This window comes from Muntiacus reevesi, chromosome 17, assembly GCF_963930625.1.
Source record: "Muntiacus reevesi chromosome 17, mMunRee1.1, whole genome shotgun sequence".
Classification (NCBI taxonomy): Eukaryota; Metazoa; Chordata; class Mammalia; order Artiodactyla; family Cervidae; genus Muntiacus; species Muntiacus reevesi.
This window is the reverse complement of record NC_089265.1, coordinates 25,427,903-25,450,769: the sequence shown is the minus strand read 5'-3', so window position 1 is coordinate 25,450,769 and position 22,867 is coordinate 25,427,903. Positions and strand designations below refer to the sequence as shown.

Below are 22,867 nucleotides of genomic sequence, written 5' to 3'. Positions count from 1 at the left end.
TGTCAAATTTTTGTGTTAAAGTTTATTAAGTAAAACCAATAAGAAATATACTGTGTAATTTAGTCTAAGTCCATGATTTGTAAATCTTTTTATCTCCTTTAAAAGAAATTTCTACTCTTTTTCATGAAAGGTTTTTTTTTTTACCTTTTTAATATATATTTCCACATATATTAATTTTTAATGAAAAGATTCCATTTTAAGTGATATCAATAATCTTTAATAGTACCAGATCCAGAGATGACAAAAACCGTTCTTATAAAGAAATATCCTGTTTTTACTCTCTAGAATCTTATGAAGCTTGCACTGGAAATAGAGAAAAGCATTATTAACTTGTTTCCCTTGAGAATTTTAGTAGGCCATACTTATAAATGTAATCACGATCAAATGAAAACTTAGTACTGCTGCTGTTGAGTTTGTAATAAGTTGTAGTGTGTTTTAACTATCCCAACTGGCTTTAATCCAAGTAATTTGTTTGCAGAGCTTAGATGTAGTACAACTCAGGAAAGACATGTGGTAACTATTGACCCTATCAGTAAAAAATTTCATTTTCTAACTAGTAAGATTTTGTTCATATTTAGTATATATTTAAGAAATATATAACGTATTACTCATTTAAATATATAAGTGTGGAGCTAGAAATGATGATCTTTGGGTTTATTACCCAGAAAGCTGGTAATATTTCATTTAGATTAGTGTGATAATTCATGATTCATATGAATTGAGTCTTGTATAATTTAAATAAACATAATGTTCATTTACATGCATTTTAGAGGCTTATGAATATGTCTTATAAAATATGAATTCCAGAAATATATCATAGTCTATTATAAATTTTAGAAGTTGAAAGTTTTTTGAAGAAATACTAATACTTTTCTTCTGAAGTCTATATGAGAGTTAAGTATTATGAGCAATTTTTAATTGTGTAGGCTATGACTTCCATTTACTAACAATACTATATATGTGGGCATTAGTTTTCTCAGACCAGTTCGCCAAGGCCTTTTTGTGCAATAAAACACAGTACATTAAAAAGCAGTATCATTCCACTAGGATGGAAAAAGCAATCAAATAAAAGTGTTGAAATCTATTGCTTAGGAAAACCATATTTAATTGGGGAAAATGAGGCAGACTTCATGAGACTTCTGCAGATATTCTAGAAATTGGTCATCTCTGTTCATGATAGCTCAATCACTATTTGTAACTTCACTTGAAATTTTATGACTGTTCTTTATGTAAATACAGATTAATTATTAATATCACCCTGGAACATCAACTGTTATTTTTGGTGATTTGGTATGTTTATTTCTTTTTTCTTCATTGTTTTAGTGGTTCAGTTTGGGTGAACTGAACCCCAACTTTTGCTCCAGCCCCTATACAACCTAAGTAACTGAAAAAAAGTGTTGATAAAAGGGGTAGAGGAAAAATAGAATTTAAGAGGATATATGTATATATTATAGTACCTGTGAGGAATAGACATTCCTGTGTTGAATTACCTGAGTTTAAGCAGTAGAAAGCAAGAGAAGGGGAATTAAAAAGAGGGATTTAGAAAAACATTGTTCAGTTTCTCTTTTGGCATATCCGATGGTACCGCCAATTTTCTCTCATTACCATTGGGGACAGAAATCAGAATGGGAACGCATTGCAACTTGATGATCATCAGTAAGCATGCCATGTGTAGATCAGATATATGGAGGACTGAAACTGAACTTAAAACATTACCATATGAACACTGAGAAATTTTTATGCTAGTAAAAATCATGAATTATTTTGGTTCCAAATATCTGTCTCCCTAATGGTAAGAATTCCACCTGCCAGTGCAGGAATGCCAGAGACACAGCTTTGATCCCTGGGTCAGGAATATCCCTTGAAGTAGAAATGGCAACCCACTCCAATGTTCTTACCTAGAAAATTGAAAGGACAGACGAGTCTGGCAGGCTATACAGTTCTTGAGGTAACAAAGAGTCGGACGTGACTGAGCAACTGAGCACACACGCACATGTAAGTTTTAAGGGCACTTTTGTTTTCGTAACTACAATAGGTGATTTGAAATAATAGCAGAGCTACAGTTGAGAAATTCTTGCTATAAATAAACCAAATATTGTTTTTCCAGTAATACTTAAAAGTTAGTTGTATTAGTTAATTTTTCGAGTTTCCTATATAATGCTTTTTTGCTGATTCTTTTTCTGTAGCTGCGAAAACAGAAGTGTAAGTGATGAGGTTTAACGTCAGTCCAGTTAAAATCCATCAATTTTGTTATTCAGATTATTTTGAAAACACTCTATTGCTAGTATCACATAGGTTAATAATTATTGTAAATGCCTGGAATGTCAAAACTATTAATACAGATTAAAAGATACATGTTAAATGTTTTTAGTATTGGGGTGATTTTAAAAATTAAACATTAGTAAGCTATTTAAATAATTTGACATTTGAAATAATAGTTTTGATTTGAAAATAGTTGAAAATAGATTTGAAAATAGTTGATTTCCATTTTGAGAAATAATATTCAGGTGTGTTTACAATATAATTATTGGACATCATCTGGAACTTACATTACAAAACATAAGGATATTGAATTCATTTTACTCCTTGTAAATGTTACTGAGAGTAGCGTATCTCTTGTCCATATTCAGATATCCATATTTCTTTGATAGAATCTAATTTGAGCACAAGACAGATTGGCATTTTCAGAACTATAAAAAACTGCTTTGTTAATTGCAAACCATATTTAGTATGACCTTATAACAAAGTAGCACCATAAGTGTCATGTTTTGTCTTTAATGTGCACACTGGAGCTGGGTTCATCTGTACTAGACAACTGCACTTCATGAAAAGATTCTTTTCTTGATAGGCAATTAGCAGTAATTAGGAAGATTCACCTCAATAAGATGTCAACATGCGATTGTTTAAAAAAGTTGAATGTCAGTGACTTAAAAAGTTCTTCTGACACATAGGTATGGCATGTGAAACATGAAATGTTAATTTAACTTTTCTGCTTATTATTCATGCACAATATTATTTTGTCATTCAGACACTACACTAACAGAGTGTAAAGGCTGTTAAAATAGTGCTGCTAGAATAAAGAGAGGATTAATCTACCATTGGCCAATTAGCCAAAGGATACTTAATGGTCTCCAAAGGCTACTGAAGTCTTAACTACTAGCAAAAGCATTGGTAAAAAGTCCTCTATATTACCTTCATTTGCTTGACATTTGGTGAAACATACTGTAGGCTTTTAATAATTAAACTTGTCAGAAAATAGTTTGTAAATGAATGATGTTGTAACTAAGTGTATTTTTCATAAGAAAATTTTGTTCCATAAATAAATCCACCTCTGCCTGAGATCTTTGTTTCTTATTTTTGTTGTTTTGGTTGGTAGTTTTTAATGTTTAATTCTTTTTCTTGAGGTTCTTAAGTATCATAACAAAGGAAAATTCATGTTTTAAGTTAAAACACTTGTTACTAACTTGAAAGAGTTATTAATCTGAACTATTTATCTTTCTAGATAAGTACTTGTATGGAAAATATTTTGCTAGTGACCTAGAAACTCATGTAGTGTTCTTTGTAACTCATATAATGTTTTAATTAAGTGACTGTGCTTTTAGTTTTATACATGAATGACACGCAGAATTTTATTTCTTTCAGTTTTATTATTTACAAAACAAAAATATTCCCAATGAAAGAATATTAACACTATCCACAGGAGGGAGAAATATCATAAGATCGTGGTGACTTTCTAAGACACTCTGGCACATAAAATTTACATGGATGTTTTGCAACTAGAGTTTTCTCTTCAGTATTTTTTACTTTAGTTCTGGTAACGAAATCCTTGTTATAATTTCTTAAGATCATAATATAGGATTTAAAAATTGCTGCCTGTACTTAAGTGTGAGCCAGAAAAATCTGATTGTGATATATAAATGAACTTATGTATTCAATGTGAAATAACTTCATTCAATATTCTGTCCTATGCAAAATTCAAGATTAAAGATTTTGGTGAAGTAATTGGAAACAGACCATTCCCATTTAATAATTGCTTACCCTGCTTGGACCATCAAGGCATTTGAGTTTTGAAAGAAGGAAAAAAAAAATAAAGAGACTCCACTATTATTATAAATGCGAACTAACCCTCACTCACTCTGGTTATTTATTGACCTTTTCTAACATTTGATGTCTCACCTTTGTCCCAGCATGGACTGGAAAGAATCCTTCTGCCACCAACTATTTCCTTCACCTGCTTCCCAGAATTCCTGCTCCTGTGACCCTGACATTCACCCTCCTGAATGGGTTGGGTTTTCTAGCATTCCATGTGTCTACTTTTCAGATCCCACTACCTTAACCAAAATTATTTTCGAATGCTTAAATGCTTCATTATTTTAAGTTTCTAATCCAGTGGTGAAAAATATATGTGGAGAACTGAATAATGTTTTTTTAACACTATAGGGTTGTTACTATCCAGAAAAAAAAAAAAAAAAAGAAAAAGTCAGAATCAGCCTAAAAAAAGAAATGAAGAGCTGTACCATATCCTGTTCCTTTACTGCTCCTCAACTAGTTAAATACTCAAAATGCATTATCTTTACACAACTAGTATCATGTTGAATATTTTGTTCTTTGGAGACAACAAGATAAGAGAGTATCTAAAAATATATTGTTTTGGGGACTGATTAGGGAAATGATTCTTTCTGATTTGATTTTTTTCTAACTATACTATATTTTCCATGGGCCGTGTTTTATTTTTCTGATAATTCATTCTTGAACTTTAAAATGTTTACTGAGGCTCCCTGTTGGAGAAGAGACTCTCCATCTCGTCAACTGCCTAGAGTTTACTCAGCAGTGGTCAGGCAGATGCCTTCTCTAGAGTAAAAGTCGGAAAGCAGGATGGTTGTAGATCTAGCTATGGCCTTTAATGTTATACCTATCTTCCAGGAAACATTTGACAAAACAAATCAAGAGATATACATGGAAGGAAACTGGCTGTAACTCACATTTACCAGACAGGATTTGAAGACAGCAGCAGTTCCCTTAGCTCCCCGATTTGTTTCTCCGTATTACTTACTGTAGTCTATTGTGATATATTTCTCAGTTTTAGACTGATAACTATCCAAAGGCAAGGATTATAAGTTTTTTTATTTATTATCAAAAACAGAGAGCTAATAACAGTGCCTACTACATAACATGTGTAAAAAGAATGAATCATAGATATTTAATCAGGTCCTGAATCTAGATATTATCTAGCAAAATCTTTCAGAAAATAGCAAGTTGGAGCCCAAAATAAAAGGCATGAATGAACTCCCATGTAAGGAATAAAGGAGAGTATATCCAGGGAGCCTTATCTACCCTGTTCATGGGATTACTGTTTGAGACCAGCAAAACAAGCCTCTTTTTGCTTGGCAGTTAAGCTACAAAAGTCAGATCTAGAATAGGCAATTTATATTTCTGTCTGAGAAACTGGAACAATTTTTGGAGCAATTAAAAAACACAAAACACAAATTTATAGATGAAAAGAAAAAACAGGAGGGTATTATATAAACTATCAATATACAATGTAGGTTCAGGACACTTGCTTAAGGGAAGGCAGGGTGGCAATAAGGGAAAAAGGAATCCGTTCAAGAAAAGGGCTGCTTTAAAAAAAAAATGGAATTCATACTAATTTTCCATACTATGTAACAAATTACCATGGATTTAGCAGCTTAGAAACAACATACACTCAGTTTCCAGGGTCAGGAATCTGGCACAGGTTAGTTGATCATCTGCTTAGAGTATCAACAAGGTTGATTCATTGTGTCAGCCAGGCTGCTTTTCTTTCTGGAGTTCAGGGTTTTCTTCCAAGCTTCTGTATTTGTTGGAAAATTTTAGCTCCTTCTGGTTGTAGGACTGAAGTCCCTATTTTCTTGTTTAAGGACTGTTTTCATCACCTGCCGCTTTCATTAGGTCCTTACCTTATGGGCCAATCTGTAGTCCTCTCAAAACATGGTGACTTACTTCTTCAAGGCCATCAGGAGATTCTCTCTGACCTTTTTTTTAAAGGGGTCACCTGCTTATTCAGGACCAGTCAGGATAATCTTGCTTTTGATTAACTCAAAGCCATGTGACTAGGGACCATAATTTACATCTACAGAAACCTTTTGCATATAACATAATGCAAATAGTGTAATCCTGGAAGTGACAGTCATTCATATTCACAGGTGCAAATCACAAAAATAGGGGTTGGCCATTTGGGGGTCATCCAAGAATTCTGTCAGGACTCTACCACAGTGCTTATTACTGAATAATGAATTCTCTAATATATTCATGTTTCTTCTTATAGTTGCTTAGAGAGTGCTTTTGTTTTTAAAGATTTCTGCATCTTCAGTATTATATTTAAATAAACAACTAATAACTAGTGTCTCATTTTGAACTTTTAGAGTATTAACTTCTATCTTATAACCTTTGGTTAATATACTTGACTACAAATAAATCAATAAAAATCTCAGTATTATTCTCATTGATGTCAACTTTTAAATTGATACAAACTTTTAAAAAATTGTAGAGGAATTGCACTGCTGGAGAAATAAAAAGTCAGAATAATGCATCTGCTTTAAATTGGCTTGTATCCTAGAAAGGAAATAACACTTCAGTTCAGTTCAGTTCAGTTCAGTTCAGTCGCTCAGTAGTGTCCAAGTCTTTGCGACCCCATGGACTGCAGCATGCCAGGCCTCCCTGCCCATCACCAACTCCTGGAGTTTACTCAAATTCATGTCCGTTGACTCAGTGATGCCATCCAAACATCTCATCCTCTGTCATCCCCTTCTTCTCTTGCCTTCAGTCTTTCCCAACATCAGATCTTTTCAAATGAGTCAGTTCTTCGTATCAGGTGGCCAAAGAATTGGAGTTTCAGCTTCAACATCAGTCCTTCCAAAGAACACTCAGGACTGATCTCCTTTAGGATGGACTGGTTGGATCTCCTTGCAGTCCAAGGGACTCTAAAGAGTCTTCCCCAACACCACAGTTCAAAAGCATCAATTCTTCGGTGCTCAGGTTTCTTTATGGTCCAACTCTCACATCCATACATGACTACTGGAAAAACCATAGCTTTGACTAGATGGACCTTTGTTGGCAAAGTAATGTCTCTGCTTTTTAATATGCTGTCTAGGTTGGTCATAACTTTCCTTCCAAGGAGTAAACATCTTTTAATTTACTTAAGACAAAAATCGGTTTCTTCCATGAGAGGAATTATAGAATTATTTGATATGTGTATATGTGTGTCTATGTACATGTATATAGCAAACTTATTAACTCAGGTTCTCAGCTTTTAGGACACTTAGAGTGTGCAGTAGCGTTTCCCACAAGATAATAGTGCTAACAATAAAAATATAAACATAAAATATAACAAGTGAGCAAAAACAAGACTAGGAGCTGACTGTGGCTCAGATCATGAACTCATTATTGCAAAATTCAGACTTAAATTGAAGAAAGTAGGGAAAACCACAAGACTATTCAGGTATGACCTAAATCAAATCCTTGCAATTACACAGTGGAAGTGACAAACAGATTCAAGGGATTAGATCTGATAGAACTGTGGATGGAGGTTCGTAACATTGTATAGGAGGCAGTGATCAAAGCCTACCCAAAAAAGAAATGCGAGAAGGCAAAATGGCTGTCTGAGGAGGCCGAACAAATAGCTGAGAAAACAAGTGAAAGGCAAAGGAGAAAAGCAAAGATATACCATTTGAATGCAGAATTCCAGAGAATAGCAAGGATAGATAAGCAAGCCTTCCTCAGTGATCAACACAAAGAAATAGAGGAAAACAATAGAATGGGAAAGATTAGAGATCTTTTCAAGAAAATCAGAGATACCAAGGGAACATTTCATGCAAAGATGGGTTCAATAAAGGACAGAAATGGTATGGACCTAACAGAAGCAGAAGATTCTCAGAAGAGGTGCCAAGAATACACAGAGGAACTACTCAAAAAAGATCTTCATGACCCAGATAACCACGATGGTATGATCACTCACCTAGAGCCAGACATCCTGGAATGTAAAGTCGAGTGGGCCTTAGGAAGCATCACTGTGAACAAAGCTAGTGGAGGTGATGGAATTCCAGTTGAGCTATTTAAAATCCTAAAAGATGATGCTATGAAAGTGCTGCACTCAATATGCCAACAACTTTGGAAAACTCTGCAGTGGCCACAGGACTGGAAAGGGTCAGTTTTCATTCCAATCCCAAATGCCAAAGAATGTTCAAACTACCTCACAACTGCACTCATCTCACAGACTAGCAAAATAATGCTCAAAATTCTCCAAGCCAGGCATCCACAGTACATGAACTGTTAACTCCCAGATGTTCAAGCTGGATTTAGAAAAGGCAGAGAAACCAGAGATCAAATTGCACATCTGTTGGATCATCAAAAAAGCAAGAGAGTTCCAGAAAAACATCTACTTCTGCTTTATTGACTATGCCAAAGCCTTTGGATGTGTGGATCGCAACAAACTGGAAAATCTTCGAGAGATGGGAATACCAGACCACCTGGCCTTCCTCCTGAGAAATCTGTATGCAGGTCAAGAAGCAACAGTTAGAACTGGACATGGAACAACAGACTGGTTCCAAATCGGGAAAGGAGTACGTCAAGGCTGTATATTATCACTCTATTTAACTTATAAGCAGAGTACATCATGTGAAATACATGGCTGGAGGAAGCACAAGCTGGAATCAAGATTGCCAGGAGAAATATCAATTACCTCAGATATGCAGATGACACTGCCCTTATAGCAGAAAGCGAAGAAGAACTAAAGAGCCTCTTGATGAAAGTGAAGGAGGAGAATGAAGAAGTTGGCTTAAAGCTCAACATTCAGAAAACAAAGATCATGGCATCCGGTCCCATTACATCATGGCAAATAGGTGGGGAAACAATGGAAACAGTGAAAGACTATTTTTGGTGTGTTCCAGAATCACTGCAGATGGTGATTGTGGCCATGAAGTTAAAAGATGCTTATTCCTTGGAAGGAAAGTTATGACCAACCCAGACAGCATATTAAAAAGCAGAGACATTACTTTGCCAACAAAGGTCTGTCTTGTCAAAACTGTGGTTTTTCCAGTAGTCAGGTATGGATGTGAGAGTTGGACTATAAAGAAAGCTGAGCACCAAAGAATTGATGCTTTTGAACTGTGGTGTTGGGGAAGACTCTTTAGAGTCCCTTGGACTGCAAGGAGATCCAACCAGTCCATCCTAAAGGAGATCAGTCCTGAATATTCATTGGAAGCACTGATGCTGCAGCTGAAACTCCAATACTTTGGCACCTGATGCAAAGAACTGACTCATTAGAAAAGCTCCTGATGCTGGGAAAGATTGCAGGTGGAAGGAGAAGGGGACGACAGAGGATGAGATTGTTGGATGGCATCACTGACTCGATGGACTGGAGTTTGAGTAAGCTCTGGGAGTTGGTGATGGACAGGGAAGTCTGACATGCTGCAGTCCATGAGGTTGCAAAGAGTCGGACGCGACTGAGTGACTGAACTGAACTGGTCATAGATTAAAAAAAAAAAAAATCTGCCCTCAAAATTACTTTTACTAGGTAAGCAAGCATCATCTGTTTTTAAGTAGGGAAACAAATTCAAGTGCTTGCTCAGTGTCACTCAGTAAGTGTCACCAATGTCACGGGTAAGCAGTACATCCCACATTTGAATCCAGAAATTACAACTCTTCCATGGTTTTAGTATTATTTATGATTTTAATGTGATATAACTTAATTATTTTAAAATCTTGATTAGAGGTGGAAAGGTAATAATATAGAAATAGGAGTCATGCTTCTGATAAAATGAGAAAAATAGTGATTTTAAGAGTCATTTTAATTTATTGTTAGATTTTACAGCACAATCACTTTCTAACAAGGTCACCACAACAGTCTCACATTCCAAACCAAGTATAAATAAAAGAAAGTTACTCTTTATGTTTCTGGACTCTATAAAATTTCTCAAATAAGGAACAGAATTCTTTAACTGAGAATAGTCATTATTACTTGTCCAAAATGTGAATGGATAATCAGAGGATTCCAAGCTGATAGAATATATGATTTGTGTATTTCCTCTATTTCAACAGGTGCTGTGTAGCATTTCTAGGCATATATAATTAATATTGAAAATATGTTCCTAAGATTGTAGATTTAAAATAGTTTAATGAAAGCAAGATTTATATTTTAATAACAGGTCATTTGTTTTATTGTCTCCATAATTTCAGTGTTTCTTTGTTTACTATATTTTTATACCATTAAATTGAAGTTAAAATCTACATATACATATCTTTTAAAGAAATATATTTATTGCCTTGGTCTTTGCTCAACAAAGGATATATTTATGAAGTTAGGATTTGCCACTGTGGAAAGAATATATCTAATTGCATACAAGTTTAACAAATAAGAGAAGCCACTAGGAAGAAAATTGATTCATCAAAATTGAGTCTTCAGTGTTTCTTGAAATTCCACCTGGGATTGTAGCCATGAGTTATGTATTACCAAATGAAACTCTCAAAAATTCTAATTTAGATGCAAAGCACTAACTTTAGGATTGATAAATGTTCTGTTGCATACTATTTAAGTAAAAGTATGGCTCAACAGTAAAGAATACTCCTGCCAGTGCAGGAGACGCAGGTTCTATCCCTGGATGGAAAAGATGCCCTGGAGAAGGAGATGGCAACCCACTCCAGTATTCTTGCTTGAAGAATCTCATGGACAGAGGAGCCTAGTGCGCTACAGTTCAGGGCATAACAGATTCAGACATGATTGAGCAACTTGGCACCCTGTATTCTTGCCTGGAGAATTCCATGGATAAAGGAGCCTGGCAGGCTATAATATAGTCCATGGGGTGACAAAGAGTTGGACACGACTTAGTGACTAAACAACAACAAGTATTACGTTGCTAATAAAAATGTATTTTAATTTGTATAGTAATAAAATAATAGTATTGTATAGCACATGGAACTCTGCTCAGTATCATGTAGCAGCCTGGCTGGGAGTGGGGTTTGGGGGAGAAGGGTACACATATATGTATAGCTGAGTCCCTTCGCCGTTCACCTGAAACTGTCACAGTATTGTTATCAGCTATACCCCAATACAAAATAAGAAGTTCGGAAGCAAAAAACAGAAAGATTATAAATAAAAGATGAAATCAATATGTGCTTTTATAGTACCATCTGTGTTACAAAAAGGTAGGCTTAAATTTTTGAAATCTTTCTTCTGGTTCTTAATAGATAGAAGGCATAGCTTTTAGATACCATGTTGGGGTGGGGGTGGATACATAGGTGAACAAACGCATCGTCCTCTCTCAAGGCTTTACTCAGGGCTCATGGTTGAGGAACAGGCACACGCTGTGGGAGCTAAGAAAGTGAAGAAGCTACTTGGTTGAAAAAAAAGGAAGAAAACTGCAGAGAAGGCTTCAGAAAGGAGGAAATACTTTACACATGAGAGATTTCAGCAGAGGAAATACTATGTGTAGAGTCATCGAAGTAGAAATGGCTGAAAGCTTAGGGGAAGAGCAGGTAAGTTTGACTGCAAGTGATGTCTGACTGAAACACAAATTGAAGCTAAATCTGACAGAGCTTTATAATAACCACAAATATCTGAGTTTTAGTCTTTTGAGCTGAGGAACCTCTGAAGAGTTTTGAATAAGAGAATCACAGGTCAGTGGTGTTTTGGGAAGTTGCATAAAAGATGGTTTGAATATAGAGAAAAGTTGCCTGTAGGGCTATTGCAATGGTCTTAGTGGGATAATAAGTCTTCATTTTTAAGAAAGTTGCAGAAGGAAATGAGTATGAGAACCATCATATCATTTATAGAACCTGACAATTGATTGGACACAGAGCATTAATGAACATGATAACCAGGAAGATTTTCAGATTTAGGGAAATTATGAGTTTGCTTTTAGATGTTAAGTAGTTGTTACCTTTGGGACAATCAAGGAGTGAATATTTCCTGAAAATCTAAAAAAACACCCTTTTATTTCATAGGTTGAAATAGAGCCAAAGAAACAGATTTTTAACATCAGAACATACTTCTTACTTCACAAAAACATAGTTTAATCTCAAATATATCAAGCCCTAGTTCTGAATTCATGATCTGAAATATTCTTATTTTACAGTATACACATGAACACAGACATACATATGAAATTATAGATTTATTGGTATTCTTTTAGAGATTGTGTTTAAACATAGTGTTAATGCTTAAATAACTTATGTTCCATATATATATGACTGTGTGTGTTAGCAGATCTTTTACTGTTTTAATTAGAATTCTTAACAAAGAAAGATTTTTTTCTCCCTCTGAGAGATTTAAGCAATTTTGTCTAATTGTTCCTTATGTTAAACTACCATATTATAAGCTTCTTTGGAATAATAAAATAGTAGTGCAGTTATCCTCTTAAGGACCTCTAGGTTGTTATGCCATTACAGCTTGGTGGCATTCTGCTGACTACAGATTGGTAAATGAGAAGGGATAACATTAAGATGGTTTCTTTTACACTGTTTCATAAAAGCATTACCAGTATGTCATTTAGTAAAATGTTTATGTTATTAAAAATTCAAATATAAGGAATTCAATATAGTCTACCTCAGCATTACAAACAGGACTTGTCAACTATCAATCAAGTGCATAAAACAGAGCGAATTCATTTGTATGCTATTTATTTGAACTAAATCTCTAATAAGCCTCTTCCACTAATTGGACTTAACATTTATGTTGCTAAATGAGAAGCATTTTGGCTGCTATATAGGGTGGTAAGACTTACCCAATGGAATAAACAACTAACATCTGTTATCCTGTCCTGCTCCAGCTTGGCTTTTACAAGTTAAGGATATCAGCCCTGAAGACAAGGTTATCAAATATGTGAATCTCTGGCATACCCGCATTTATATGAAGGCAAAGAAATAGCACATCATGAGTAAAGACCAGCTAACCAAAAGATACTGAGTACAGCTAGTCTATTTTCTTTTAACCTTTAAAAGCCTTACAACCTTAAGCAAAAACTAGTGGAAATTAAGATTTCTGTAAAATAACTTTTTATAATTAGTGTCACTTTATTGGTTAACATTTTCCTACCCATACAAATTGATGCTGCTAGTTGTTCAGTTCAGTTCAGTTCAGTCGCTAAGTCTTGTCCTTTGCGACCCCATGAAATAAAGCATGCCAGGCCTTCTTGTCCAGCACCAGCTCCCGGAGTTACCCAAATTCATGTCCATTGAGTCGGTGATGCAATCTAACCATCTCATCCTCCTTATCTTCCTGCCTTCAATCTTTCCCAACATCCGGGTTTTTCCAAATGAGTCAGTTCTTCGCATCAGGTGGCCAAAGAATTGGAGTTTCAGCTTCAACATCAGTCCTTCCAGTGAACACCCAGGACTGATCTCCTTTAGGATGGACTGGTTGGATCTCCTTGCAGTTCAAGGGACTTTCAAGAGTCTTCTCCAACACCACAGTTCAAAAGCATCAATTCTTTGGTGCTCAGCTTTCTTTATAGCCCAACTCTCACATTCATACATGTCTACTGGAAAAACCATAGCCTTGACTAGACAGACCTTTGTTGACATGATAGTAGTTAGGTTAACTGTAATTGCTTTTATAACAAATTTATACTTATTTTCTTTAAAAAGAAGCTAAATTCGGATTTGGCTGAGCTTCGAAAAGAAAAAGAAGAGTTACTAAAGACAGTAGAATCTTCATCTGAAATCACATGTTTGACTGAAGAAGTTGCCCGGGTAACAGTTCCACGGATACAGATTACATCACTTGGCCCTTCAAGGAGCATGGATTTGGAAATGAAGCAATTGCAGTGTAAACTAAAGGTGATTATAAATTTTATTAAAGATGAAAGCATGTATTAAGTTATTTAAAGATATGTTTAAAGATATCCTTAAAGAATATTTTAAGGATGTCACTAAAGAATCCTTAAAGATATGTTTCTGTCAATTCTAATTTAACTTTACTAATAAAGGTAAATTATGGTATAAATAATCGTTAAATTATTAATACTACACTTAACCTCATCTTTCTATTTTAGTGTGGTAGATTCTTATCTGGTAATTCATAATACTATTCTCTGAAAAAAATGACAAGACACTATGAGATCCTAACTTAGGAGATGATGGAAACTGGCCATTGCCATTTATTCCACTATTCAATTCCTCTCTGCCTGCCACTGAACAGAATTATTTTCAAACATGTAATGTATCAACATAAATAGATTTGCTTTCCTGTACATATTTGCTACTATTTTAATTTGGTGGTTCTTTGTTGGAGATGGGGAATTAGAGGAAAAGAGGAGGCACAGAGCAAAGGTGAGTTGGTTTAATAGATTTCAACAAGTTAAACCCGAGAGTGAGAATAAAAAGCAGTGTTCCTTTTGTTTATAAAGAATTATGCCTGGAAAATCCCACAAACAGAGGAGGCTGATAGGCTACAGTCCATAGGGTTGCAAAGAGTCAGACATGACTCAGTGACTTCACTTCTTGTCTTACGTCCAGGTGAAACTGTCAGCAACTTAAAAGTAAGATTGGCCTTATGCTAAAGAGAAATATCTTGTAAGCAATCGGATTTGTGAGTTTTAATTGGAAAGTTTACTTTCATGCTTCTTAAAACATGCTCATTTATTCCTCACATATTAATTATTTTCTTCAGTGGGATTGCTCTCTGGAAGCTCAATGTATGTGGGACCATAGCTATAATGAGAGTTACTGGAAAGAAAATTCTGGTTGAAAATGCACAGAATATAACAGTAATAACCATGACTGTTATGAGAGTATTAGGGTATAGAATTGTCCGATAGACTTTGTTGATTTCAATCCAAAATATTATATGTGTTCTCTCTAATAATAACATCTTTAAATGAAGGATTACTAGTAGGATAAACTAGGATAAAGTTTAAAAATAAGTTCTTGTACTATTGCTTGAAAAGATTTTGCTTTATTATTAATAATCAGATTAAACAATTGATATTAATTTAGATGCTTATTAAAAATCATTTTTTCAGAGAGCTATTGTGTATAGAACTTGCCTTAATAACTACATTTTATAAGTTTTAACTACCTTACATAATAGAAATGAAAAAAAATAATTGTGCGAGTTTGGGACTGTATATCTTCTCTTAAAATGTGTTTCTGAAAAAAAAAAAATGTGTTTCTGACTGATTAAAATGGAGTAAAATATATAAATTGAACATTTTAGTGTTTAGATTTTATATGGAGGATAAAATCCATTGAGGTCTTCTTTGATCTTATCTAGCACAGAGACTTTTATTCACAGTTCTGAGATTCTTCTATATTTGTCTTATGTGCCTAATAGTTTTGTTTTCACCAAGATAAAAATAGAATGTTAAATCCAGTAATGTCTAATTTGACTTCTAAATTTTTAAAATTGTCAGTAATTTTAAGTTGGTTTTTATTTTACTTATTTGATTTTGCTTACTTTTAATACTTTGTAACAAATTTTGGTAATAGGCCTATATGGATATCTGTAAGCTTCTTGGAGCATGGTGTCCCATGGTGTAAGTTTTTACCCATGTATAAATCATCCTTACTTTGAAAGAATATGTCTTAAAGGTGAGCCTCATAAGAATGCCTAAAGCAATTTAGATCATGCTTGATGTAAGTTTGAAGTGACACTGTCCATATATAACCTGGAGTCCTGAGACACTGACCAGGCTACATAGGGACAAAAAGGATAAATCTTTACTTTTGTCTTATTTCATGTTTTAATATGCAAATATTCTGGAGGGCTAGGTACTTTTAAGTACCTAGTCATCTAGGTAGTACAATTTATGTTTTGATATTGTGTTGGTTTGCTAGGATTGCCATAACAAAATACCATTGAGTGGCTGGCTTGAATAATAGAAGTTTTTTTCCCCATAGTTCTGGAGTCTGGAAATCTAAGCTTGAAGGAGTGGCAGGTTTGATTTCCTCTAAGGCCTCTTTCCTTGGCTTGTGGATGGCCACCTTCTTGCTGTGCCCTCACATCGGCATCTCTCAAGCTGTGTGGCCTGTTTTAATTTTTCTCCTATAAGAAAACCAGTCATTTTAGATAAATGCCCTCCCATGTGACCTTATTTTACCTAATTACCTCCTTAAAAGCGCTATCAAGTACATTTTGAGGTACTCTGTAGGGGAAGGTTAGGACTTTAGCATATGAATTTTGCCAGGACACAATTCAGCCCATAACAGGTATCAAATTGCTAACATGATTTTCCAAGAAATAGAGTATTTTCTACTTAATGTTTTTTATGCCTATTTAAAAAAAAAACAAAAACCTGGTTAGATTTGAATCTCTTAAAGATCTACATCCATCTGTTTTGTTTTATCCAATGAATTTAAACTTTTCTATGTAAATTCTTAGGTGTACCTCTGAGATGTACATGGTTCACTCAGAAATTAGAGGGCTCATGTGCATTTTCTGTAGCTTCGTTTTTATGCACATTGGACACATTTTCTCAAGGAACTCAACTTTATATAGATAGATAATAAGATACGTAGTGACATAAAACTGCCTTCCAGTCAATGATATATACATTGGTTATTTCTATTTAATCCATAGCTTTTTATGCAATCTGGATTGACTAGTACACTAATTAATATTTGTAATTTTTTTGACCACTTAATTGTTGAAAGCATACTTTTGACATATACTGTGTTCTCTTCCAGCTTTGCAGTAATAACGAAGAATAATAGTTTTTAAACTACTTTTACTTTATATATAATCTATTGTCAGTCTAGTTCTAAGTCTTTAAAAATGTTAACTCATTACTTGTTTCAAGCCTATGAGAGAAGTTCTATTATTATATCTATTTGATAGTTAAGAAAACTGAGTAAGTTAATTGTTCAAGGTAACAAAGCTACTAAAGAGGCAGAGCTGAGATTAGAACTCAGTCAATAGGTCTCCAGAGTCCATGCTTTTATTCAGAAATTTTAAGAAGAATTTAATAAACGTAAACAGATAAACTCTAACCAGGATAGATTATTACCATTATGGCATCTTTGAAATATGTCTTTTACTCCAGATTTTGTAGCTGCAGATAAATATTATGTTGTAGGAAATGGAAAAGGGTCAGGGGACCTAGGTTTCGATCATTTTTCATCCAGTAACTTCTTGTGGGACCTGACTGAGGAAATTACTTAGCTTTTCCAGAGGTCTAAAGCAGGGACAACTTTGTACCCACTTCAAAAGGATTTCTGTGGATTAAAATATCTGTGAGATTTGGAGTCTGACAAAAGTATCTGTCAAGCTGGCATTGTTTTATTTATTATAATTCTATAATCCCTCAATTATCCAGAAGTCAGAATTATTGCATTTTTCAGCCACCTAAAATAACAAGCATAAATTAAAAAACATAAAAGAATCAGTTATCTTAAGATCTACTTAGTTTATTTCTGTTGAAGATATTTTCACTCTTCATTTACTACCTATTGTTTTTTATTTTAAATACAGCTGTAACGAGTTTATTTGTTTACCTTCTCATCAGAAAACACCTCAAAGGCAGCAAATTAGAGTATGCATACTAAGGGACAGGATGATTGTTTGTAGGCAGAAATATTGAGGGAAGAAAGAAATTATGATCAACAGATTGACAGATAAAGAAAATATAAAAATTCTAAGGTCAAAATACAAAACTAGAAAAACAGCAGCCTGGGACCATTCAGAGCAAGGCTGAGTAGCCATTTATATCATGATGTATTTTAAAGGCGTCACTATATAATGATACAGTAGTAATAAATTAGACATAGTAATATACCAATTAATGTAGTGATAGTATTTATAACAATATAATTATATTAAAGTATCACTATTGCTTAATGTGGGAGCTTCCCTGGTGGCTCAGCTGGTAAAGATAATCTGCCTGCAATGTGGGAGACCTGGGTTCAGTCCCTGGGTTGGGAAGATTTCTTGAAGAAGGGAATGGTCTACACACTCTAGTATTCTGGCCTGGAGAATTCCATAGACTGTATAGTCCATGGGATCACAAAAAGCAGACACAACTGAGTGACGTTCACTTTCACTTTCATTGGTTAATGTAATCTTGAATTATTATTTCTAAATGAATGGTCATTCCAGAAAGAATTTAAGATTAGGTTATTATTTTTATTATATTTACATTAGTTTAATACTTTTAAAATTTATCACATGAATAGATATCTGTCAGCACTATCTTATAGGTAAAAATCCAAAATATCAAACCACTAAATAATATCTTAGGGTACATGTTTTCCTGGAACTTGAGTCAAAATTGAAAGCTAGGGATCCCTGGCACTCTAGTTACTGCCTCTGGCCCCTAAGCTGTGCAGACAAATTCCACAATGCTCTTCTGGTTTGAAAAACTAATAATTATATATAAATACTTCCCGGGTTGCTCAGTGGTAAAGAATCCACCTGCCAATGCAGGAGACACGGGTTTGATCCCCGGGTCAGGAAGATCCCCTGGAGAAGAGAATGGCAACGCACCCCAGTATTCTTGCCTGGGAAATCCCATGGACAGAGGAGCCTGGGTGGGCTAGTCACAGCTCATGGAATCACAAAGAGAGTTGAACAGGACTTAGCAACTAAACAGCAACAATATAGGTTCAAGGAAGAAAGTATTCAGTATTCATGAGATTCTCTATCAGTTATTTATTATTATCTAACAAATTATCCTAAAGTGTAGCAGCATAAAACAATAGCAATTTATGATCCAGTGGGTTCACTAGGTAATTCTTCTGAGCTGTTTGCTGGGTCCCCTCACACACCTGCATTCTTCTAAACCAAGGATTTACCTGGACTGGAAGTTCCAAGAGAGCCTCACTCACAGGCTGACGATTGGTCTATTGGCTTCATCTGGGGTACTTCAGTATTCTTCCAAATGGCCTTTTCTCTGTATTTGTTGGTAGGTAATCCCAGAGCAGCATTACAAGAGGGCAAAGGTGCAAGCTACAACAATTTAAAGCCTGAATCTGATATTTGCACAATGTCATTTATGCCAGATATTTTCTGTCAAAGCAAATCACAGCCCAGATCAGATTAAGAGGGTTGGGAGATGCACTCCATTCCATCCTCTTGGTGGGAGGTGCAGCTAAGTATTTGTGACTATATTTAGTCTGATTATTAGTAAACCTGGAATTAGCCTTAAGTGATCTTATTAAACCATACAAATACTTAGTAATAAACATTTAAATTTTGCAAAATCTATATTTCCTGTAAATATATTTTTTCAATATCTTTGCAATTATTATATGAGTGTGTTCTTCTATGATTTTTGACATGTTATATAAAAATTTTAGTGTGCCCTGATATTTCGTCCATGGGATTTTCCAGGCAAGAGTACTGTAGTGGGTTGCCATTGTCTTCTCCGGATATTTCTATTAGAACATACAAAATGAAACATTTTCAAGTGTTTAAGCGTTCATTTTAATTATAACCATAATTTTTGCATTTTTATTACTCTTCATGAGAATGGCATTTATATTAATTGCTGCCTTAGAACAAGATTGCAAGGTATATTTAAATTTATATGTATTTTTAATCTAGAATGCAACTAATGAACTCACTAAACAATCATCAAACTTGAAGTCTCTGAAATTTGAACTCCTAGCAAAAGAAGAACACATAAAGGAAATGCATGAAAAGTAGGTGCTTTATATTTTTATCCATTGTATTTGGTGCCACCTAGTGGCAATTAACTCTATTAAACACTTCACCCCAAGAAACAATACCAACATGTTAAAATTGTTTTCCTTTCTTAGTTTATGTTTGAACCTAAATAAGATGAAAGTTTAAAGAATATTAACATATAGCATAGTTGATGGCAAAATAGTTACTACTTTTATTAATTAGAGTGGTAAAAATGTTTAAGGTTAGATTTTCCTTCTTAAACATTTTAATTTTGAATAAATATCAGTTAATGGCCTAAACACTTTGAACAGAAAACTTTAGAATGTAGGAATTATTTGACTAAAAATATGTATATAAAAATATGTCCATATATACATATGTATATATATTGATTTATATTGAAGTTATTACCTAAGCTTGTAAAGCAAAGATGGAAAAAAGGGAAGTTTTGTTTGTATTTAAAATAACTGAAGAATTATGAAATATTGTACTTTGTGTATTTATACTAAAAAAAGAGTTTAAAATGTTCTATCTCACAGAATCAAAATTGTTTCCTTTCTGTATGTTTTATAGATATCTAGAGCTTAGAAGTGATGTGTGTAGAAAGAAGTCTAGTCATTCATAATTAGAGATCACTTACTTAAAAGTGATCCTAGTAGATAAGGAATTTCCCTGGTGGCTTAAATGGTAAAGCATCGGCCTGCAGTGTGGGATCCGGTGCTTTGCAGACCCGGGTTCATTCCTTGGGTCGGGAAAATCCCTTGGAAAGGGAAATGGCAACCCACTCCAGTATTCTTGCTTGGAAAATCCCCAGGGACAGAGGAGCCTGGTTGGGCTACACTCCTTGGGGTCCCAAAGAGCGGGACAGGACTGAGCAAATTCACTTTCACTTTAGTAGATAAAACTGTTAGATAAGAAAATTGGTTAATTCTTTTTAAGCAGAATATCTTGAAGCTTATTGATAGATTGAGTTAGTCGTACTGTTTACCAATGAGGACTTTAGATAACATTCTTTGAATCCTGTCTTATTTACCTGCCAGCTCTGGATCTCAAGTTAATAGAATTAACTCATAAAGTTCTTAGAACTGAAATACATGTAAAGCACTTATAACAGTGACTGGTACATAGTAAACATTCATTAAATGTTAGTTATTGTTGTTCTTATTATAATAGTAATAGTGGTTATTACATTTATCATTTTATACTTAGCATTATCACCTTAAGCTAAACTGATACATCAGTTCGATCACTGATATGTCTTTATATGATATTATAAATCACTTCAGTGTCTTTATATGATATTATCAAATTTTATACTTCTTTATTAAAGTATAGAATTGTTTCTTACCAGAAACAATCAGTGTTATGATTTTGATAATCTCTAAATGTTACTTGTATTTTTCTTGGAAGCATGAGTGTAATATAAATATAATAATTTTAAGTTTTCAAAAAATTTTATTAAGCTTTATCAGTTCTTCTTTTTAATGCATATGTTTATATAAAATACTGCATTTACCAAATCACAGCTGGATTACAGATTTTAATATTTTACTCAAAATACTAACAGCAGTATTTTATCCCAAGCAATTATTTTATTAATTTGCAATTAATCAGGTAGCATTTAAAAATTTACAGTGGGTGTAATATTGGATAATATGTAAGATATTATCACTATTGAAATATTTTCTATCACTCTTGATAAAATGCCTTTTTTTCCCTTTCAAGGATGTCTCGAATGGAGAGAGATATAACCATGAAAAGACATTTGATAGAGGACTTGAAATTTCGACAGAAAGTAAATTTGGAAAGTAATGAGAGTATTAATGAAATGTTAGAAAATCTTGAAAAAAAGGTATCAATTTTTATGTTTACTGACACTAGGAAAAAAGATCACTTCCCTTTGTATTTACTTTCTTAACTTCAATATTCAATCTTAACAAAACGTGTAGTAAATATTCATAAAATATACCTGTGTTGTTACATAATTACATCATTTGCTCTGAAAGTACATTTTTTGTTTTAAAATTCAAGGCAAAATCTCATGCATAGTATAACCATTCATTCTTTTTATATTGTAAATATACCATGAGAAGTTCTGTTTAATTTTTAAAAATCTTTAATATTTTTGAGATTCAAAATTATATTCAGCATTTTCTTTAAAACTGCTAATTATAATGATAGAATTAAGCATGTGTTTTAAATGAAAAAATATGCTAATAACTATCAGTTCTTCAAAAAGTGTACTCACCACAATTGTTTTAAAGTATTTCCTTGTACACGTTTTAGTGTACTTAAGAAAAGAGTTATATTTAAAATAGTTGTACGCTATCTGACCCCAAAGTAAAATCAGCAGTTTGCTGACTAAGAGATAGTTTTTGTTTAAAAATTTTTAAAAGCTGCTATTTACACAAATCATAAAGCAGCTTGTGCTTTGGCATTCACAAAATGTCATCCACTCCTGAGAGAACATCTCCCTTATTTTCCTTGTTGGAGATAAAAATGTAAGTAATGCTCAAATGGAAGAGAGAAAATTTTACATGAGCAAGAACATGCGTACAGATTTTCTTTCTCTTTCTCCTCCACATACCTACACAAATTATAATTACTTCATATAGGTTTTTTCAATGCTATCTTTTAAATTTTGTTCATTTTAACTTCAATAATCATTTGAAGTATACAATGTTTGTATAAGAAGTCATTTATCTTTAATAGTATTAAACTGAAAAAATGTTTTCTTCTATTTTTTAGCATTTTTTAAAAATATGTATTTATTTTTACTTAAAGGATAATTGCTTTACAGTATTGGTTTGGTTTCTGCCATGCCTTAACATGAATTAGCCATAGGTGTACATATGTCCACTCCCTTTTGAACCTCCCTCCCAGCTCCCACCCTTTCCCGCCCCCTAGGTTGTTACAGAGCCCCAGTTTGAGTTTCCTGAGTCATAGAGCAAATTCCCACTGGCTATCTGTTTTACAGATAGTACTGTATATGCTTCCATGCAACCGTCTCCATTCATCCCACTCTCTCCTTCCTCCTCCTGGCCATGTCATAAGTCTGTTCTCCATGTCTGCATCTCCACTGCTGCCCTGCAGATAGGTTCATCAATACCATCTTTCTAGATTTCATATACATATGTTAATATACTATTTGTTTTTCTGTTTCTCACTTAACGTCTCTCTGTATAATGGGCTTTAGGTTCATCCACATTATTATAACTGGCTCAAATGCATTTCTTTTTATGGCTGAGTAGTATTCCACTGTATACATTACCG

At 33.9% G+C, this 22,867-nt stretch overlaps 1 protein-coding gene across 4 annotated transcripts in view; it reads left to right on the top strand.

Moving 5' to 3' along the window:
* Positions 1-22,867, top strand: part of CNTLN (centlein) — a 428,538-nt gene that overhangs the window by 365,842 nt on the left and 39,829 nt on the right. For all 4 annotated transcript variants that reach the window (XM_065908220.1, XM_065908218.1, XM_065908219.1 and 1 more), the window contains 3 exons: positions 13,618-13,809; positions 19,511-19,608; positions 21,320-21,446. In XM_065908220.1, coding sequence (XP_065764292.1) covers positions 13,618-13,809; positions 19,511-19,608; positions 21,320-21,446 — 417 coding nt within the window. The remainder of the gene's footprint in view (positions 1-13,617; positions 13,810-19,510; positions 19,609-21,319; positions 21,447-22,867) is intronic.